The 16,247-nt window shown below is 39.3% G+C and overlaps 1 protein-coding gene across 1 annotated transcript in view; it reads right to left on the reverse strand.

Moving 5' to 3' along the window:
- Nucleotides 1-2,216, reverse strand: part of LOC139962244 (SRSF protein kinase 1-like) — a 95,503-nt gene extending 93,287 nt beyond the window's left edge. The window contains exons 1-2 of the mRNA XM_071962288.1: nucleotides 2,063-2,216; nucleotides 1,886-1,976 (exon numbers count right to left, since the gene is read on the reverse strand). Coding sequence (XP_071818389.1) covers nucleotides 1,886-1,976; nucleotides 2,063-2,084 — 113 coding nt within the window. The 5' untranslated portion in view covers nucleotides 2,085-2,216. The remainder of the gene's footprint in view (nucleotides 1-1,885; nucleotides 1,977-2,062) is intronic.
- Nucleotides 2,217-16,247: the final 14,031 nt, after the last annotated feature.

Genomic DNA, 16,247 nt, shown 5'->3' on the forward strand with positions numbered 1-16,247 from the left:
ATGTTTTTATTTCCAATTTACTTTGATGAAAGAGCTTTGCTTAATCGGCTGATTAATCTGGGATTTTTGCTTGGTCATAGAAAACTATAGGAGTATAACAATTACATGCATATATTCGCATGTGGCATAAATAGATCCAGCAATATTGACAAGTTTTCAAAGTGCACTGCCATGGTAACAAGATGAAATATTTTTTATTAGTTCATACAATGGGGATTGATGTTACTTAAGTGAGTTATGAACTGTTACTCATCGTCCATGGAAATTTGTACCACTAGCCCACCATGTCCAGTGTTGAATTTATCAGTACAAGTTGGATGGGGCTACAATTGATAGACTGTCCTATTAAAGTTTACCCAGCACATACGATTGATAAGAGTTCTTTGACTAACAAGGCCTTGTCACGTACAGCGATCTTGTGAGAGCTATATAGTAACACTAGTGTTGCGACACAGCCATCTTCCATTTTTATGAGGATGTTAAAAGGATGATTTGAGTGACAACATTAATTAGAACTGTGCCAGTATCTTACAAATCATTAAAAACATATTCAATGTTGCTTTCATTTTCTGTACCACTGTTTGCCACTTCAGATATTAACCTTTAAATGTCAGAGACTCATCAGAAATGCCGGATAACATTAGTCAACAAACAGATCAAATGTTAGATCAACTTTCATAGACCAAATTATAACAAATTCACAATAATAACTTATTAAAAGCCTTGTATGGAAAAAAGAGATTTAATTTCATTGGTGGGTCCTTTGTTGCTTATGAATACAGTGTGTGAAGTTAAGAGAACATCTGTTTTAAAGCATTTTTCTAATCAATAAATCAAAGGAATAACATTAAAAATGGACTATGGAGCTAAAGCTGTATTGATCTGGCCTTAAAAGAACATATCGTGTCTATTGAAGGTAAATACCAGGTAACCAAGAGAGAAATGGAAACACAGGAAAATGTTTTTTGTATGGACGGACTAAAACTTATCAAGTAAAAACACTGATGTACATTACTTTTCAGTTGGGTATGTTGCTAGATCACTAGAATTATGACAAATTATATAGGAACCAATGAGCCATTAATTTATACACTGTTTCTTGTAAAAACATTTTGAATTATTTTTAGCTTCACTAAAATCCAATTTGAGTTTGGATGAGCTAAAAGTCCTAGCCTAGTTCAGAATGTGCTCTAAGCATCAAGAAACTACGGAAGGTCCAAAGCATCATGCATTCATATGTAAGAAGACAGCACTGTACACATACAACTAATTTAAGATTGTGTAATTATATGTTTCCATAAACATTGCATGTCAATTGTTTATCTTACTTCAAAGTATTTTGTGAGAAATGCTGGATAGAGCATGGTCTACAATATATGGATCTGGCAAGAGATCATGCCGGACAGAGGGCATTGCAATGAATTCCCAAACCATCTGGCATTGACATTTGGCAACTCTTGAGTCTATGCTAAAGTAGGCAAGGTATTAGAACTAGCAGAGCCTTAGATAGGCATAAGAGCCCAACCCTCCCCTCCCAGTTACTCAGTGAGTTGAACTGACAAAAGTTAAGGCTTACTTTAATTTACATGTACTGTTATACAGTAGCTTTGCTAACCTTGGCTAGGCCTAGGCTAATTTGTAGCTGTAATTAATGTGATACCACCATTACTACAATAGACCGCCCCACACTTGGACTATGCTAGATATGAACGTTGATAAGGCTTTCTTCAATTTCTTGTCACTGTCAAACGTATTCTTGGTCATAAGCGTGAAAATATGAATTTGCGAACGTGTTTGTTTTCACTTCAGATACGCGTTAGGCTGCAAGCCATACAAAAGTCCGTGCAGTATCATGCATCGTGACATTAGGCTAGGCCACACTTACCCATGGCCGGACTTTCTGTGACCGGATTTATCCTCTAATTTCTGTTTGTGTTTGGCTGGCCTTCGTTTCTTCCTAGCCTGAATAGCCAACACTATGGAGAAAAAACAACATAACATTCAGATACATCGAATATTTACGAAATACTATTCACATTTTAACCACATTAACAATATTTACCTTTCTTTGCTTGCGAATTCATGGTGTATGAAAAGTATGCATGCCAATGACAGAGGAGCAAGCAGTAAGTATTCGAATCAGTGTTCTATGCAAGCTCCAATTGTGTATAGCGGTAAACCGTTACCAACAAAACGTGCCGTTCGTTAGCCAATACACTTACTGGGTTGCTTCACATGGTAATATTGGACGGATGTATGACATGCAAGAGCCAAGTCCAACTACAAATGAGTAACATAAAGGGGACATTCCTGACTCGGCGGGTATCATGCAATCACTGACAGAAAGGGTTCTACTCTATCATTAAAAAATATTGAACTGTGTTTGACAGAAATATGAGGTTGCTTTCTGACCGCCAGCTTCAATGCAACACGTTTGACGATAATAAGTAAAGGAAGCAGGTCATTTTTTTCACAGCTTATTCTCAACTGCTTCAGGGGTGGCGGAAAAGGGTTCAACCGACGGGAACGGGGGGGGGGGGTGTCGCAAGGTAAGGGCAAAACCTCTGCACTCATTTGAACATGTGACATTATATTATAGAGGAACTTCTGTGGCTTCAAAAAATGATGGGTACATCCAGGGGCGGCGATTTGTTTCAAATATTGGGGGGTACATTTGCTTGGGTGCAGGCGCGTAGCAATCCCCAAAATTGTTCGGGCGCTTCGTGATATTTTGTATATATACCAAATTTCATCAAGGCTGTGGTCCGTCTCATGGGCGCAGATCAGTCTTGGATAATGATGGGGACGCATATCTGTTCTCTGATACTATCTAAACGGAGCACGACCATTGGTTCGCGCGTAGCGTACAGGAATTTTTTGGCAAATATACCTCCCAGATCGCCGGAAATAACACTTCCCAGACCCAATAATTCTCCAAAACCTCCTTAAATTTGAGATCTCATGGCTTAGAAATTTAAGTTGGGGAAAACACATGGGCGTCTGCAGAAAAAAAAAATCAGGGGACAAATAATCCAAGTAGACTTTTGTATACGATGGGTCTGGGTCCTCTCCCAGAAAACAATTATCGACTGCCGCAAATGTGATTTCCTTCCAAAATTTAACGACTGTGGATAAATGTAATAAAGTGAGAACTGCTGCATGTCATTTGCAAAATGCTGGATCAAACTGCGCCAAAGTTCAATACAGGGAAATTTGCAATGCAGCGTTTGGTCAAGACAAATTGGTGGAGACACGGTATATCATGTCCCCACCACTGAAAAAGTTGGTGGGGACGCGTCCCGTTGTCCCCACCAGGGTATGTGCCATGGTCCGTCTAGCTAGCCTAATTCATTTCGAAAATAAGTAAAAACTACTCTCGGTGAAAGTCTGTGTCGTTTTATGGTAATATTTAGTAACAAATTATGACACGGTTAGATATGCGCGTAGCGAGAAATTTGCCAAGGAAGGGGCGAAGCTTGAAGGCAAACTATCTGTTTGGCGCCACCATGGGTTGGCGCGAAGCGTAAAAGAAAATGTTGGCCGAAAATGCCTCCCAGATTGCTAGCTGGAAATGAAACTTCCCAGGCCTTGTAAATTGCATCTATAAGCATTTTTTTTTTGAAATTATTAGCGATATCATAAAAAAAATATGCTCTTATAGCCACAAAAAAAACTATGCCACCAAATATTGGGGGGATATTAGATACTATATCCCCCCACCTAAAATATTGGGGGGACATGTCCCCCCCGTTCCCCATGATCGCCGCCCATGGGTACATCCCCTGTGTCCCCCTCCACGGGAACCAAAATATGGGTGTTACATCATTTCATGAGTTAGGATGTGATGCTGACGATCAGCCACACACTGCTTTAAAGGTTGTCATCCGACTTTTGGAATGTTAAATTTACTAGATGTTTCAATAGTCCCTACCTCATAATTATTTTCACTCCCCTGGCAGAAAACGAGGACTGGTAAAGATTGCTAAAAAATTTAATGTGTTCGTGGGAAATAGTCCTTGGCAGATATTAAAAGGAGTGAGAAACGTTCAGGCCTAACCGATTGGGATCCACGTGAGTTAAGTTGACTGGCAGTAACGGTTAGTGATGGTAGTGGGATGGGAAAGCGAGTGCCACTTGGGAACCAAAATGTGCTACATCCGTTCCAATCAGCCTGTCCGAACGATTCGTTTAAGAATTTAACGATGGAATAAATTCCTTTATCATTTATTCATGACCACATATTGGCCAGGGCCTGCGGCCACCATCGATGCACACTGCGTAGCCCACTGCGTAGCCCAGTTCGGTAATCAACATGATGATTTGGACTTGACCATGCATTTTCTTAAAGGCATTGAAGGCTCGCCCCAAGCCGATGCCGCTTTGTGAAAAAAATTGCTTGCAAGTGAGGTTTTTTTCTTATCTACAAAATGCAGACAGTAATGAAACGTGATACCTTGTTATCTTTTATCTGGAACTGCGATCAGGGAGTTCCATAACAACTCGATCCCTGATGAGATGTCCATAGCTGATATGTACACTGTGTTATGGGTATTGGCCGTAGCTGCATGTATAGTGACTGTACACTAGTGTCTAATTACCGACGGTAGCAAGCTGTGTGTGTATTTTCTGGGATCGATGGTGGTGTCTAACACTTCTGTTACACCTCAGTCGAAACTAGGTCAGTTTACCGGCATTAGACGTTTATTTGTGCGCGAGTCTTCATACCCTTTTTAAGTCTGGGTAAACATATTTAGGGGCAATACTGGTGATCTTTAAGTTTGCATTTCCTCTACGCATCATATACCCGGCAACTCTCAGCCGGCTCACCACTAGGAAAGCCTATATCGTTACAAGGTGGGACCGTACGGATCTTCAAATCTTACGTGTAAAATATAAATAAAGAAACTGGTTAAACAAATTAAATGCAGACTGATTATTATGGAGTTGTGGATATTTTTCGGATCTAAATGATCATGTTACACACCAGAATTTTTGTTTACGAAGCGTGAAAACTAAGTTACTTACAGTTGCAGCCTGAATACAACTTGTGAGAATGTTACTAAAACCGCTGCTGTGGCCGAGTGGATAAAGGCGGTGGCAAATTGAAGCAACGAGGCTTAAGCAATCGAGAGGTTCCTGGTTCGACGATACCCGACCCGGTCGTAGTAAGATTTGATTTGATTTGATTTTATTCGCACTCAGATTGTTCAAAATACAAAACTATTACAAAGACAAAATGGACAAAAAGGACGGAAAAGAAAAGAACAAAAAGCGTAACAGGAGCTAAACCCATTAGGCTGACAGAATGTCGGCCCATTTCGAATGGGGCCCTATAGACGAAAAATTGCACAATGAATGGAAAAAACTAGGGAACCAATAAATAAGACACAAAAAATAAAGATAATGCACAAAAAACAGAAAAGAGCCTCCCTCCCCCCCCCACCCCCAAATTACAAGAGATGCTTCCTTAACTCAGCTCTAAAAAGATGAGAAGACTTAATGTATTTGATATTGTTTGGAAGAGCATTCCAATCCTGAGTTGCCGTGAAGTAGAAAGTAGAGAGCTAACACCACCCTTAGAATCAATAACATAGAAATTGTGATGTCTTGAACGAGTCAACTGGTTATGAATAACAGAGGTTTTGGTGAAATTGGTGGTGAGGTAAGGAGAACTACAGTTGTTAAGGATTGTAGTTCTCCTTAGTAAGGTGGGTTTTTCATCCAAGAGCAATCTACCGTTTTCACATCTGAAATGATTTTCTAAATGGAAAAGATTCCAAATTTAAGTTAAATTGTTGAATTGGAAGCCACCCGATGTGTAAGTTGTAATCCATAAACCCTCGCGGGTTTCTCCCACATTTGTGGTCGTAAAAATAACTGCTTATTATTATTATTATTATTATATTATTATTACCGTATGCTACCCGCGGGTTGTATCAAGACTTGAGTAAAATTTGCAATATCTCAGTTTTTTTGGGCGGGGGGGGGGGGGAGGGAGGAGCAATCCGACCCCGAGGTCTTTGTTCGCCATCATGCTGATCTTACCCTATACTCTCCATTTTCTAGCTTATTCCTTATTGTCATAATTGTTATAAACATAGCCTATATAATAAGTAATTTAATTCATATTTTTAATCACCCACTACTTCACGGTAACTATAAGTGGCCTATTTTGAATCATTTCAGAAATCATTACATTTGCTAAATTTCAGGAAAGAGGACGAGGCGCTTTAAATCTGACAAGAATATTATATCCATAAAATTTGATAAAATAGTCACCATTTTGTGTAAGCTGGCGAAAGGGTTCATTTCAGGGTACTTCAAGAATTTTTATACAGATCGCTGTGGGCTGAGCATAGTCGCTGACCAGGCGCGGCGGAACGGAAAAATTATTGGGGGGGCTAATGTGTGGAGACTATCTAAGCGGAGCGCCACCATCGGTTGGCGCGGAGCTAACAAGAAAATTTTGGGGTTTTTCAAACCTCCAGATGGCCGGAAACGGCACTTCCCGAGTGTTTTATGCTGCGAATACCTAGCCCTAAAATATGGGTCTCAAGCCTGCAATTTCTGAGATTGCACGTAAAAGTCTGTAAAAACATTGTAATTTGTATATTCGATGGTGTTTTAAGAGAGTAGCTATTACTCGTAGTGTACTCGCAAAGACGTTTTTGAGTGTAGTAAGGGCAGTGGCGGAGCTAGGGGTATTGGTCAGAGGGACAAGAATGGTCTGTAGGGGCGCTTTCGACACTATCTAAGCGGAGCGCCACCACAGGTTGGCGCGGAGCGTACAGAAAATTTTTGAGTAAAGATACTCCCTAGATTGCAGGAAATGATCCTTTCCGGGCCTTGCTAATTTGCAGATAAACGGAGAATAAATAGCTGTCGTCGCCATTTGGTCGTAAAATTACACCAACAGAATATGGCAAATGTCAAAAGGTAGATGACAGCGCAATAAAATAGTCAATAATCGCGAATAAGTAAAAAGTAGTGAAAAGCTGAAAAGGGCGCCTGCAGTCCATTTGAGTCCGTCAGGGGGCATCCGCCCCCTGACTGTATGGACACTCCGCCACTGAGTAAGGGGATGTTGGAGAACTGGCTGAAATGATGCAAGTCATTGGCCTAAGACGAAGTTGTGTTGCGCTTACCGGTACTCACACTCATTGCTTCCACTTTTCACTGGGCGTGAAGACGCGGTTGGGGTGACAATGTGGTCTGTAGCCAGGGGACGGGCCGAGGGTCCCCCAGCATTTACTAAAATTATTACACCTATATAGTATACGTGTGCATCGGACAGATCGACAAGTATGCATTGAAAAATGGGCAGATGCACGTTTCGGAGCCTTGGTAAATATTGGGGGGGCTTATCATGCATTTGCCCCCTCAACTTTTTCATTGGGGGGGGGCTGAGCCCCCCAAGCCCCCCGGTTCCGCCGCCACTGTCGCTGACACGTTTGAGCCTCAGGATTTTTGGGGTGCCATAGTTTGCTGTAGATTCCGCATGCAAAAATGCCATATTTTCTTCAAGTTTCAGTGTTTGTGGAGTAAATAGAGTGTAATTCAAGGACGGACTTTCATTTTATTTATTTTTTTGAGGGCGTGAAAGGGCGAAAAAATAAATATGTTACAAATTGTTTAGGCATATTGTTTTATAAGCCTACTACATATGATCCAGCGGTCGGGACTGGAATAGAGTGGACGTAATTAAATTAATTTCTAATCACCTGTCTTGAGAAGAACATATGCCTATGACGAGAATAAGTTACTTTCACCAATGGATATTTCAAATTTTGCTCCGTTCATAATTATGTCGGTTCCAGTCATCTGAAGAGTTTCAAAATTATATGAGAAAATCTTCCACCATTGTTCACAGTTATTGCACAGCTGACCACAAGCCTTTACCCAATTTACGTCTTAACCCAACTCCGTCTCCCCTTGTATATGCACATTTCAGTGCAGTATAAGAGCCGGGAATTTCGAATTGAGAGAGCTCTTTTACCATCTGGGATGCAGGAGAGGCAGCAAAGGAGGCAGAGACATAGTGGAGATCATGAAGATGTTGGCGAAACTATATTAGATACAGCATTTTCAGATTTTTCGTGTTCCTAAGGCTTAGGGATTTTCAAGCACGCAAACACATGCCAGTCAGGAAGAAAAATGTTTCTATATATTTTCTTTGCGGATGTCAATCTCCCCCACATCCTCCTTCTTAGTGTATTTCTCAAATCGTGGACGTTAAACCCCCCTCTAAGGCCACCCTCCCTGCCTCCCTATCACGTTCCTGTACTTCCAGCATATGCAAATATTATACTTTCGTATATATGTTTTAATGAGAAAATTCAATCGATAAAAACCAACACATTTTTTGACATAATGCATTGAAAGCACCAAAGTACTATCGCTGAAGCAATCAAATGATCGATTCATTAGAACTTCATATGGAGAATCAATCTGCCGTTAATTATTCTTTATTATACAACACCTAATTATATTCCGGCCATTTGATTGGTCAATTGCTCGTCGATTGCATGCAAAATCCGCTCTATTGCACGCTATGATGATAGAACCATGCGTTATACTTTTTTGATAGCACTTTTTTCAATGGTAAGAGAGCAGAGAAACCTGCAGTCTGTTCAAAACAATCTGTTGCATGAGTGCATTTTACATCCAATTATATCCAAATTTGAAGGTGTTGTATAAAACAAATAATGAATGGTTTCCATTCGTGCAATAGTGCAAATATTTCATTCATTGAAAGATGTAACTCGTTCCATTCAACTCGGCTGTGCCTCGTTGAATGGAACATTCCATCTTTCAACTCATGAAATATTTGCACTATTGCACTCATAACCATTCATTATTTGTATACTATTATCCCGCAGACTTTATAAATATGTGTCACCAGTATAGTTTATAGTATATAGCGCTGGTTATGCTACATCTTTGTACAATAAATTTCAGGTTCCCATGCATGCGTCAGTTCCAGTAATACACACAAATTATGTGATATTCAAGGGCGGCGGACCGGGGGGGGGGGCACGTGCCCCCCCACTTTTCCTCAGGTTAAAAATGTTCCCTTTTTCTACATAAAAATTGAGGTGTATCAAGTTAGCAAGAGGCCAGGGAACCAGAATGAACACTCGGGAAGGGCCGTTTCCGGCCATCTGAGGGGTTTGTAAAACCAAAAATTTTCTTGTACGCTCCGCGCCAACTGATGGTGGCGCTCCGCTCAGATAGTCGTGCATACAACTTTGCAAATCCTGGCTACGCCCCTGACTTTTAATGAATTTCTTTGGGTCAAACTCAAAGCTATTTCGAATGGAATTTTTTTTTAAGATATTAACAAGAAATAAACTCTAATTCGGAAGATTCCTACATTAGCAACCAGGGACGTAGCTAAGGCCTGATGATTGGGGGGGGGGGGGGGTGTAGTGGCTGAAATTCCAACTGGATGGGTTTTGGAGTCAGAAAATTCCGACTGCTGCCTTGTACCCCCCCCCCCCCCCGCACTCATCGTCAACGATACGGTCAGTGTCAGTCAGACACCCCATCTTTCGCGACTGCACTTTTGTTCCGAACTTTTTTCAATACATTTTTACCTTATGGGGCAAAGTTTTTGCTTATGTTGATGGCACTTTTAAACTTCCGTAGATTAGCATTGAGTGTTTTAATTGTATACCATAGAGACAATGTATATCCCAACGTCGTAGCCAGGAATTTGAAAAGGGAAGCACTTTTTGCGATTGATATGGGGGAGGGGTCTAAGGGGAGGGGGTGTCCCCCTCCCCTTTGAGATTTTTTTGAACAATTGAAGGTCCTTAGATGCGATCTGGTGCAATTTGTTGCCAGTTTCATCATTATCATATGATATCATATTATCAGCAGATTTTGTTTCCTGTTTGAATTCTTTTACATGTTCTTTTACATAATATATCAGAAAGACAAACATAGTGCTCTTTTACAATTTTTCCAGAAGGATGATTCTTGTTTATTGTCCAATGTCTGGACTTAAATACATTTGACGAACTTAATTGATGGACAATATAAACTTTCATATTTTGTAAGACAGCCAGATTTGCAGTGGCCTAAAAAAATATCGTTATCTCCGTGTATTAACAGTGTAATAATTATTTATAGGAAGTGCGTATCACGTACGATTACTAGCTTAGCTTCATAACATGCTGTTCGTGCAACAACTTAGGACGAATCATAGAACGGATGAGAACGAACTTGTCGTCGTCGTTGTGCATACGGTTCGTGACATTCCATCGAGTGAGGTTAGGTAGGCAATATGTATTTTATTACGCAGTGACCAACTGTAGGTTTGAAATAGGCTATAGGCTAAATTTATCTAATTGCATCTGCCAAACTAAGTAAGTAGTTGAATCAGTAGGCCTGCATGTTATTACGATTATAATCGAGTTAACGGAGTTGACGAGTATTCAAGATCAAAAGAGCACTGACAAAATACCATGCTAAAAAACAAGTTTTTAAACATTTTTTTTCGACACTCAAAGGGGGGGGGGGAGCAGTCGCTCCCCTGCTCCCCCTGGCTACGTCCCTGGTATATCCTGAACTTACTTTAAGCTAGCGAACAGGGTCGACCCACCCAATAACAAAATTAATACATAAATTTTCCGAAATGAAGCTGGCGAACGTTGTATTTTTTTTTAGAGTATTCAAAATCATACGAAGTTTTGTATGGTGGAGTATAAGGATCGCGAGATACAATTTCTCAATGTGACGAGGAAAACGTGGTAAATATGACTGATTAAAGGTCAATTTTGATCGAAAATTTTATGTCACTCACAAATTACAAGAACATATGAAAATAAGAGTGCGACAGTCAGAAAAATTAGAGCGCGACAGTCGGAAATTCCGAATTGAAGCTGGCGACAGTCGGAAATTCCGACAGTCGGAAATTCCGACTGTCGCACTCAAATTTTCCAACTATCGTCATTTTTACCAAGATTGGGGGGTGAGACCCCCCCCCACACCCCCCCTCTAGCGACGTCCCTGTTAGCAACTAGCATGATTTCACCTCATTTTGTCTCAAAAGAAAACTTGTTCCTTGTTTCCCAATTTGCACATTGGATATTGCAGTGCTAGTATGCATATTTTCCTTGGGGGGGGGGGGGGTGTTGATGGAGTGATGTGTATACGCAAATAAGATAATACAATAAGAGTTATAAAGGGTACTAAATATAAGTCTGCATCAGTCCAATCGAATTTCTGCAAAGTGCCCTTTGATGTCGGTGCCCCCCCCCCCCCCAGATTAAAAGTGCTTCCGCCGCCCTTGATGATATTCCTATACATGAAGTTATATTATACCGAATAGCTCCATGAATTCTACAAACAATATGTCATTATATCCAACACACAGTAAAGGTAACGAACATAATAAATTCAGCCCCAACTCTGAGATGAAAATATGAAAAATACCCTATAACATATGCTAAGCTTTTTTTATATATTTTTTTTATATTTTTGTTATAGGCCTATAATTATACCCTTCACGCTGAATGTCATGGCCTACATTGTGTATACTTTCACTTATATAGGGGGATTGTAAAGTATATACGGCTGGCAAAGAACATGGGTCTATTCATACTCCGATGCATGTTCCATTCAAGTAGTAAACTATTTTGAAATTTTGAGGAGGCACATGTTTTGTTTAATTTTTTGTTTATATTAATTTTATTTATACGCTGTTGTTTTGACCAGTAACGTGTACTTCAACTTTCACCTATATATGGGTTTGCAAAGCATATATATTTACAATATAGCAATTGACAAGGTGTGAGTCTTTTCATATTCCGATGCATGTTCCATTCAAGTAGCAAACATGCATGCACATTTTGAAGAGGCACATTCTTATTTTTTGCATTGATTACAGTTCCTTTCATTGCTTCAAGGACACTCTCTACAAAACGTAGCCTAGTAAACTTGAAAAGAACATGCATGAAAAATGGCATGTAGTCATTTCATGGAAAGTGCTCTATAATGTTATATTGAATGGCCTCTTTTTTATTACATCTATAATTGCAGATTACCGAAGTTATTATAGCCAGCTTATGGAATACGTAAGTACTAATTCAATTCTCATTTAAGCGTTCAGAGATATATACTTATTAATAAAAATAAACAACATATGGTGAACCTAAGAGACCAAGGGAGAAGTTACAATGTAACTTTCCAAACGTTACTTTATAAACATTTACTGCAGCCCCTGCAGGGTTGCAGCCCCCCAACCCAAAATTTTTGTGAAAATTCGGGCAATATGATGAGAAGTTTTCGGACACCTACTGAAACAAAAACAATTTGCAATATGTTTTTTAAAATGGTTTAACTGATATTTAACGGTCTGGGGTCAAAGGTCAAATACTCCAAAACTGTTTTGAGCAATTACCCGCTTGTCAGTATGTTGGAAAAAGTAATAAAATAGGTCAAAGTTCAGCGGAAAAAAAACCTTGAGATTTTTTTGAACAATTGAAGGTCCTTAGATGCGATCTGGTGCAATTTGTTGCCAGTTTCATCATTATCATATGATATCATATTATCAGCAGATTTTGTTTCCTGTTTGAATTCTTTTACATGTTCTTTTACATAATATATCAGAAAGACAAACATAGTGCTCTTTTACAATTTTTCCAGAAGGATGATTCTTGTTTATTGTCCAATGTCTGGACTTAAATACATTTGACGAACTTAATTGATGGACAATATAAACTTTCATATTTTGTAAGACAGCCAGATTTGCAGTGGCCTAAAAAAATATCGTTATCTCCGTGTATTAACAGTGTAATAATTATTTATAGGAAGTGCGTATCACGTACGATTACTAGCTTAGCTTCATAACATGCTGTTCGTGCAACAACTTAGGACGAATCATAGAACGGATGAGAACGAACTTGTCGTCGTCGTTGTGCATACGGTTCGTGACATTCCATCGAGTGAGGTTAGGTAGGCAATATGTATTTTATTACGCAGTGACCAACTGTAGGTTTGAAATAGGCTATAGGCTAAATTTATCTAATTGCATCTGCCAAACTAAGTAAGTAGTTGAATCAGTAGGCCTGCATGTTATTACGATTATAATCGAGTTAACGGAGTTGACGAGTATTCAAGATCAAAAGAGCACTGACAAAATACCATGCTAAAAAACAAGTTTTTAAACATTTTTTTTCGACACTCAAAGGGGGGGGGGAGCAGTCGCTCCCCTGCTCCCCCTGGCTACGTCCCTGGTATATCCTGAACTTACTTTAAGCTAGCGAACAGGGTCGACCCACCCAATAACAAAATTAATACATAAATTTTCCGAAATGAAGCTGGCGAACGTTGTATTTTTTTTTAGAGTATTCAAAATCATACGAAGTTTTGTATGGTGGAGTATAAGGATCGCGAGATACAATTTCTCAATGTGACGAGGAAAACGTGGTAAATATGACTGATTAAAGGTCAATTTTGATCGAAAATTTTATGTCACTCACAAATTACAAGAACATATGAAAATAAGAGTGCGACAGTCAGAAAAATTAGAGCGCGACAGTCGGAAATTCCGAATTGAAGCTGGCGACAGTCGGAAATTCCGACAGTCGGAAATTCCGACTGTCGCACTCAAATTTTCCAACTATCGTCATTTTTACCAAGATTGGGGGGTGAGACCCCCCCCACACCCCCCCCTCTAGCGACGTCCCTGTTAGCAACTAGCATGATTTCACCTCATTTTGTCTCAAAAGAAAACTTGTTCCTTGTTTCCCAATTTGCACATTGGATATTGCAGTGCTAGTATGCATATTTTCCTTGGGGGGGGGGGGGGGGTGTTGATGGAGTGATGTGTATACGCAAATAAGATAATACAATAAGAGTTATAAAGGGTACTAAATATAAGTCTGCATCAGTCCAATCGAATTTCTGCAAAGTGCCCTTTGATGTCGGTGCCCCCCCCCCCCCCAGATTGAAAGTGCTTCCGCCGCCCTTGATGATATTCCTATACATGAAGTTATATTATACCGAATAGCTCCATGAATTCTACAAACAATATGTCATTATATCCAACACACAGTAAAGGTAACGAACATAATAAATTCAGCCCCAACTCTGAGATGAAAATATGAAAAATACCCTATAACATATGCTAAGCTTTTTTTAATTTTTATTTTTGTTATATAATTATACCCTTCACGCTGAATGTCATGGCCTACATTGTGTATACTTTCACTTATATAGAGGGATTGTAAAGTATATACAGCTGGAAAAGAACATGGGTCTACTCATACTCCGATGCATGTTCCATTCAAGTAGTAAACTATTTTGAAATTTTGAGGAGCCACATGTTTTGTTTAATTTTTTGTTTATATTAATTTTATTTATACGCTGTTGTTTTGACCAGTAACGTGTACTTCAACTTCCACCTATATATGGGTTTGCAAAGCATATATATTTACAATATGGCAATTGACAAGGTGTGAGTCTATTCATACACCCATGCATGTTCCATTCAAGTAGCAAACATGCATGCACATTTTGAAGAGGCACATTCTTATTTTTTGCATTGATTACAGTTCCTTTCATTGCTTCAAGGACACTCTCTACAAAACGTAGCCTAGTAAACTTGAAAAGAACATGCATGAAAAATGGCATGTAGTCATTTCATGGAAAGTGCTCTATAATGTTATATTGAATGGCCTCTTTTTTATTACATCTATAATTGCAGATTACCGAAGTTATTATAGCCAGCTTATGGAATACGTAAGTACTAATTCAATTCTCATTTAAGCGTTCAGAGATATATTTTATTAATAAAAATAAACAACATGGTGAACCTAAAAGACCAAGGGAGAAGTTACAATGTAACTTTCCAAACGTTACTTTACAAACATTTACTGCAGCCCCCAACCCAAAATTTTTGTGAAAATTCGGGCAATATGATGAGAAGTTTTCGGAAACCTACTGAAACAAAAATAATTTGCAATATATTTTTCAATGCTTTAACTGATATTTAACGGTCTGAGGTCAAAGGTCAAATACTCCAAATCTGTTTTGAGCAATTACCTGCTTGTCAGTATGTTGGAAAAAGTAATAAAATAGGTCAAAGGTCATCGGAAAAAACCTAAAAAATCGTTTTTTAGTCATTTTCTGCCTGTCAACATTTACGAAACAGATATTAAACCACACGTAGAGAACGATAGACAAATTTTAAAGTGGTGCAGATTTTGGTGTTTGGGATCGAGGACAAAGGTCAGCTGAGGTCAAATGTATAGATTTGTAAATTTTGTGTCGCCAACTCCTCAATACACCGTCAGTCCGAGCAAGTTCAAAAGTGGTGGGTATAGGTACCTGATCATGTAACCTTGTGCCTTCGTGATTGTTGACGTAAAATAGGTCCAACGTCAGAGGTAAAACGTCGTAAAACCTAAAAATTGGTGTTTAGCCATTTTCTGCTTGTCACCATATAGGAAAAAGCCATCAAACCACCCAATATGTAGAAAAGGATGAGACAGATATTAGAATATTCCTTTCTGGATGTCGAAGTTATATTGAAAGGACAATTAATGTAGGTCAGGGTTGAAATTGGCTTAAATTTGATGCCTTGCATGAAATAACAGTGACAGGTAACATTGTTTTCTACTTAACAATAAGCTAAACTAGGTCTTGACGTAAGAAACTGGATTCCAGCCTATTAACAAAGATGGCAACCAGATGCGTTCACAACTAACCCACCAACAATCATTCCGGTCATGCCAAAACCCGATGATTTGTCTCGATAGCTTGTCATTGCAAGCATCCTAAACAATGCAACGCATTGGTGCTGTTTTTCCAATCCTAATCAAGCTCCGATCGCATTGACCCAGCTGCTCAAATCGACACAAGGATAGCACAGTTGGGACAAAGCATATGCTTTTTTTCCTTGGAGCGAGGGAGGGAGGGGTGGATGAGTGGGGGGGGGGGGGGTAGAGTGTCCTACGTGGATGCCAACGAGAAGTCTCCTCAAGACTAATTGAAGCTCGGGAGAATACTAAAGGAGCTACAAGACGAAACGAGAAATACAGTCAGATGTTACTGTATACGATGTTGTTCGATAAGTCAAGAACTGCTCAAATTAGTCATGAGACTCGTCATAAATTTGGGTGCATGGGGTTTTAAAAGGTCTGAATCAAAGAATTTGTTAATTCCACAGTTAATTTTATTTTTGCATTATTTCCTAATTATCGTTTGTATGATAAACTGTTATAACTTGCTATTAAAAC

The sequence above is a fragment of the Apostichopus japonicus genome, chromosome 20, assembly GCF_037975245.1.
Source record: "Apostichopus japonicus isolate 1M-3 chromosome 20, ASM3797524v1, whole genome shotgun sequence".
NCBI classification, from domain to species: Eukaryota; Metazoa; Echinodermata; class Holothuroidea; order Aspidochirotida; family Stichopodidae; genus Apostichopus; species Apostichopus japonicus.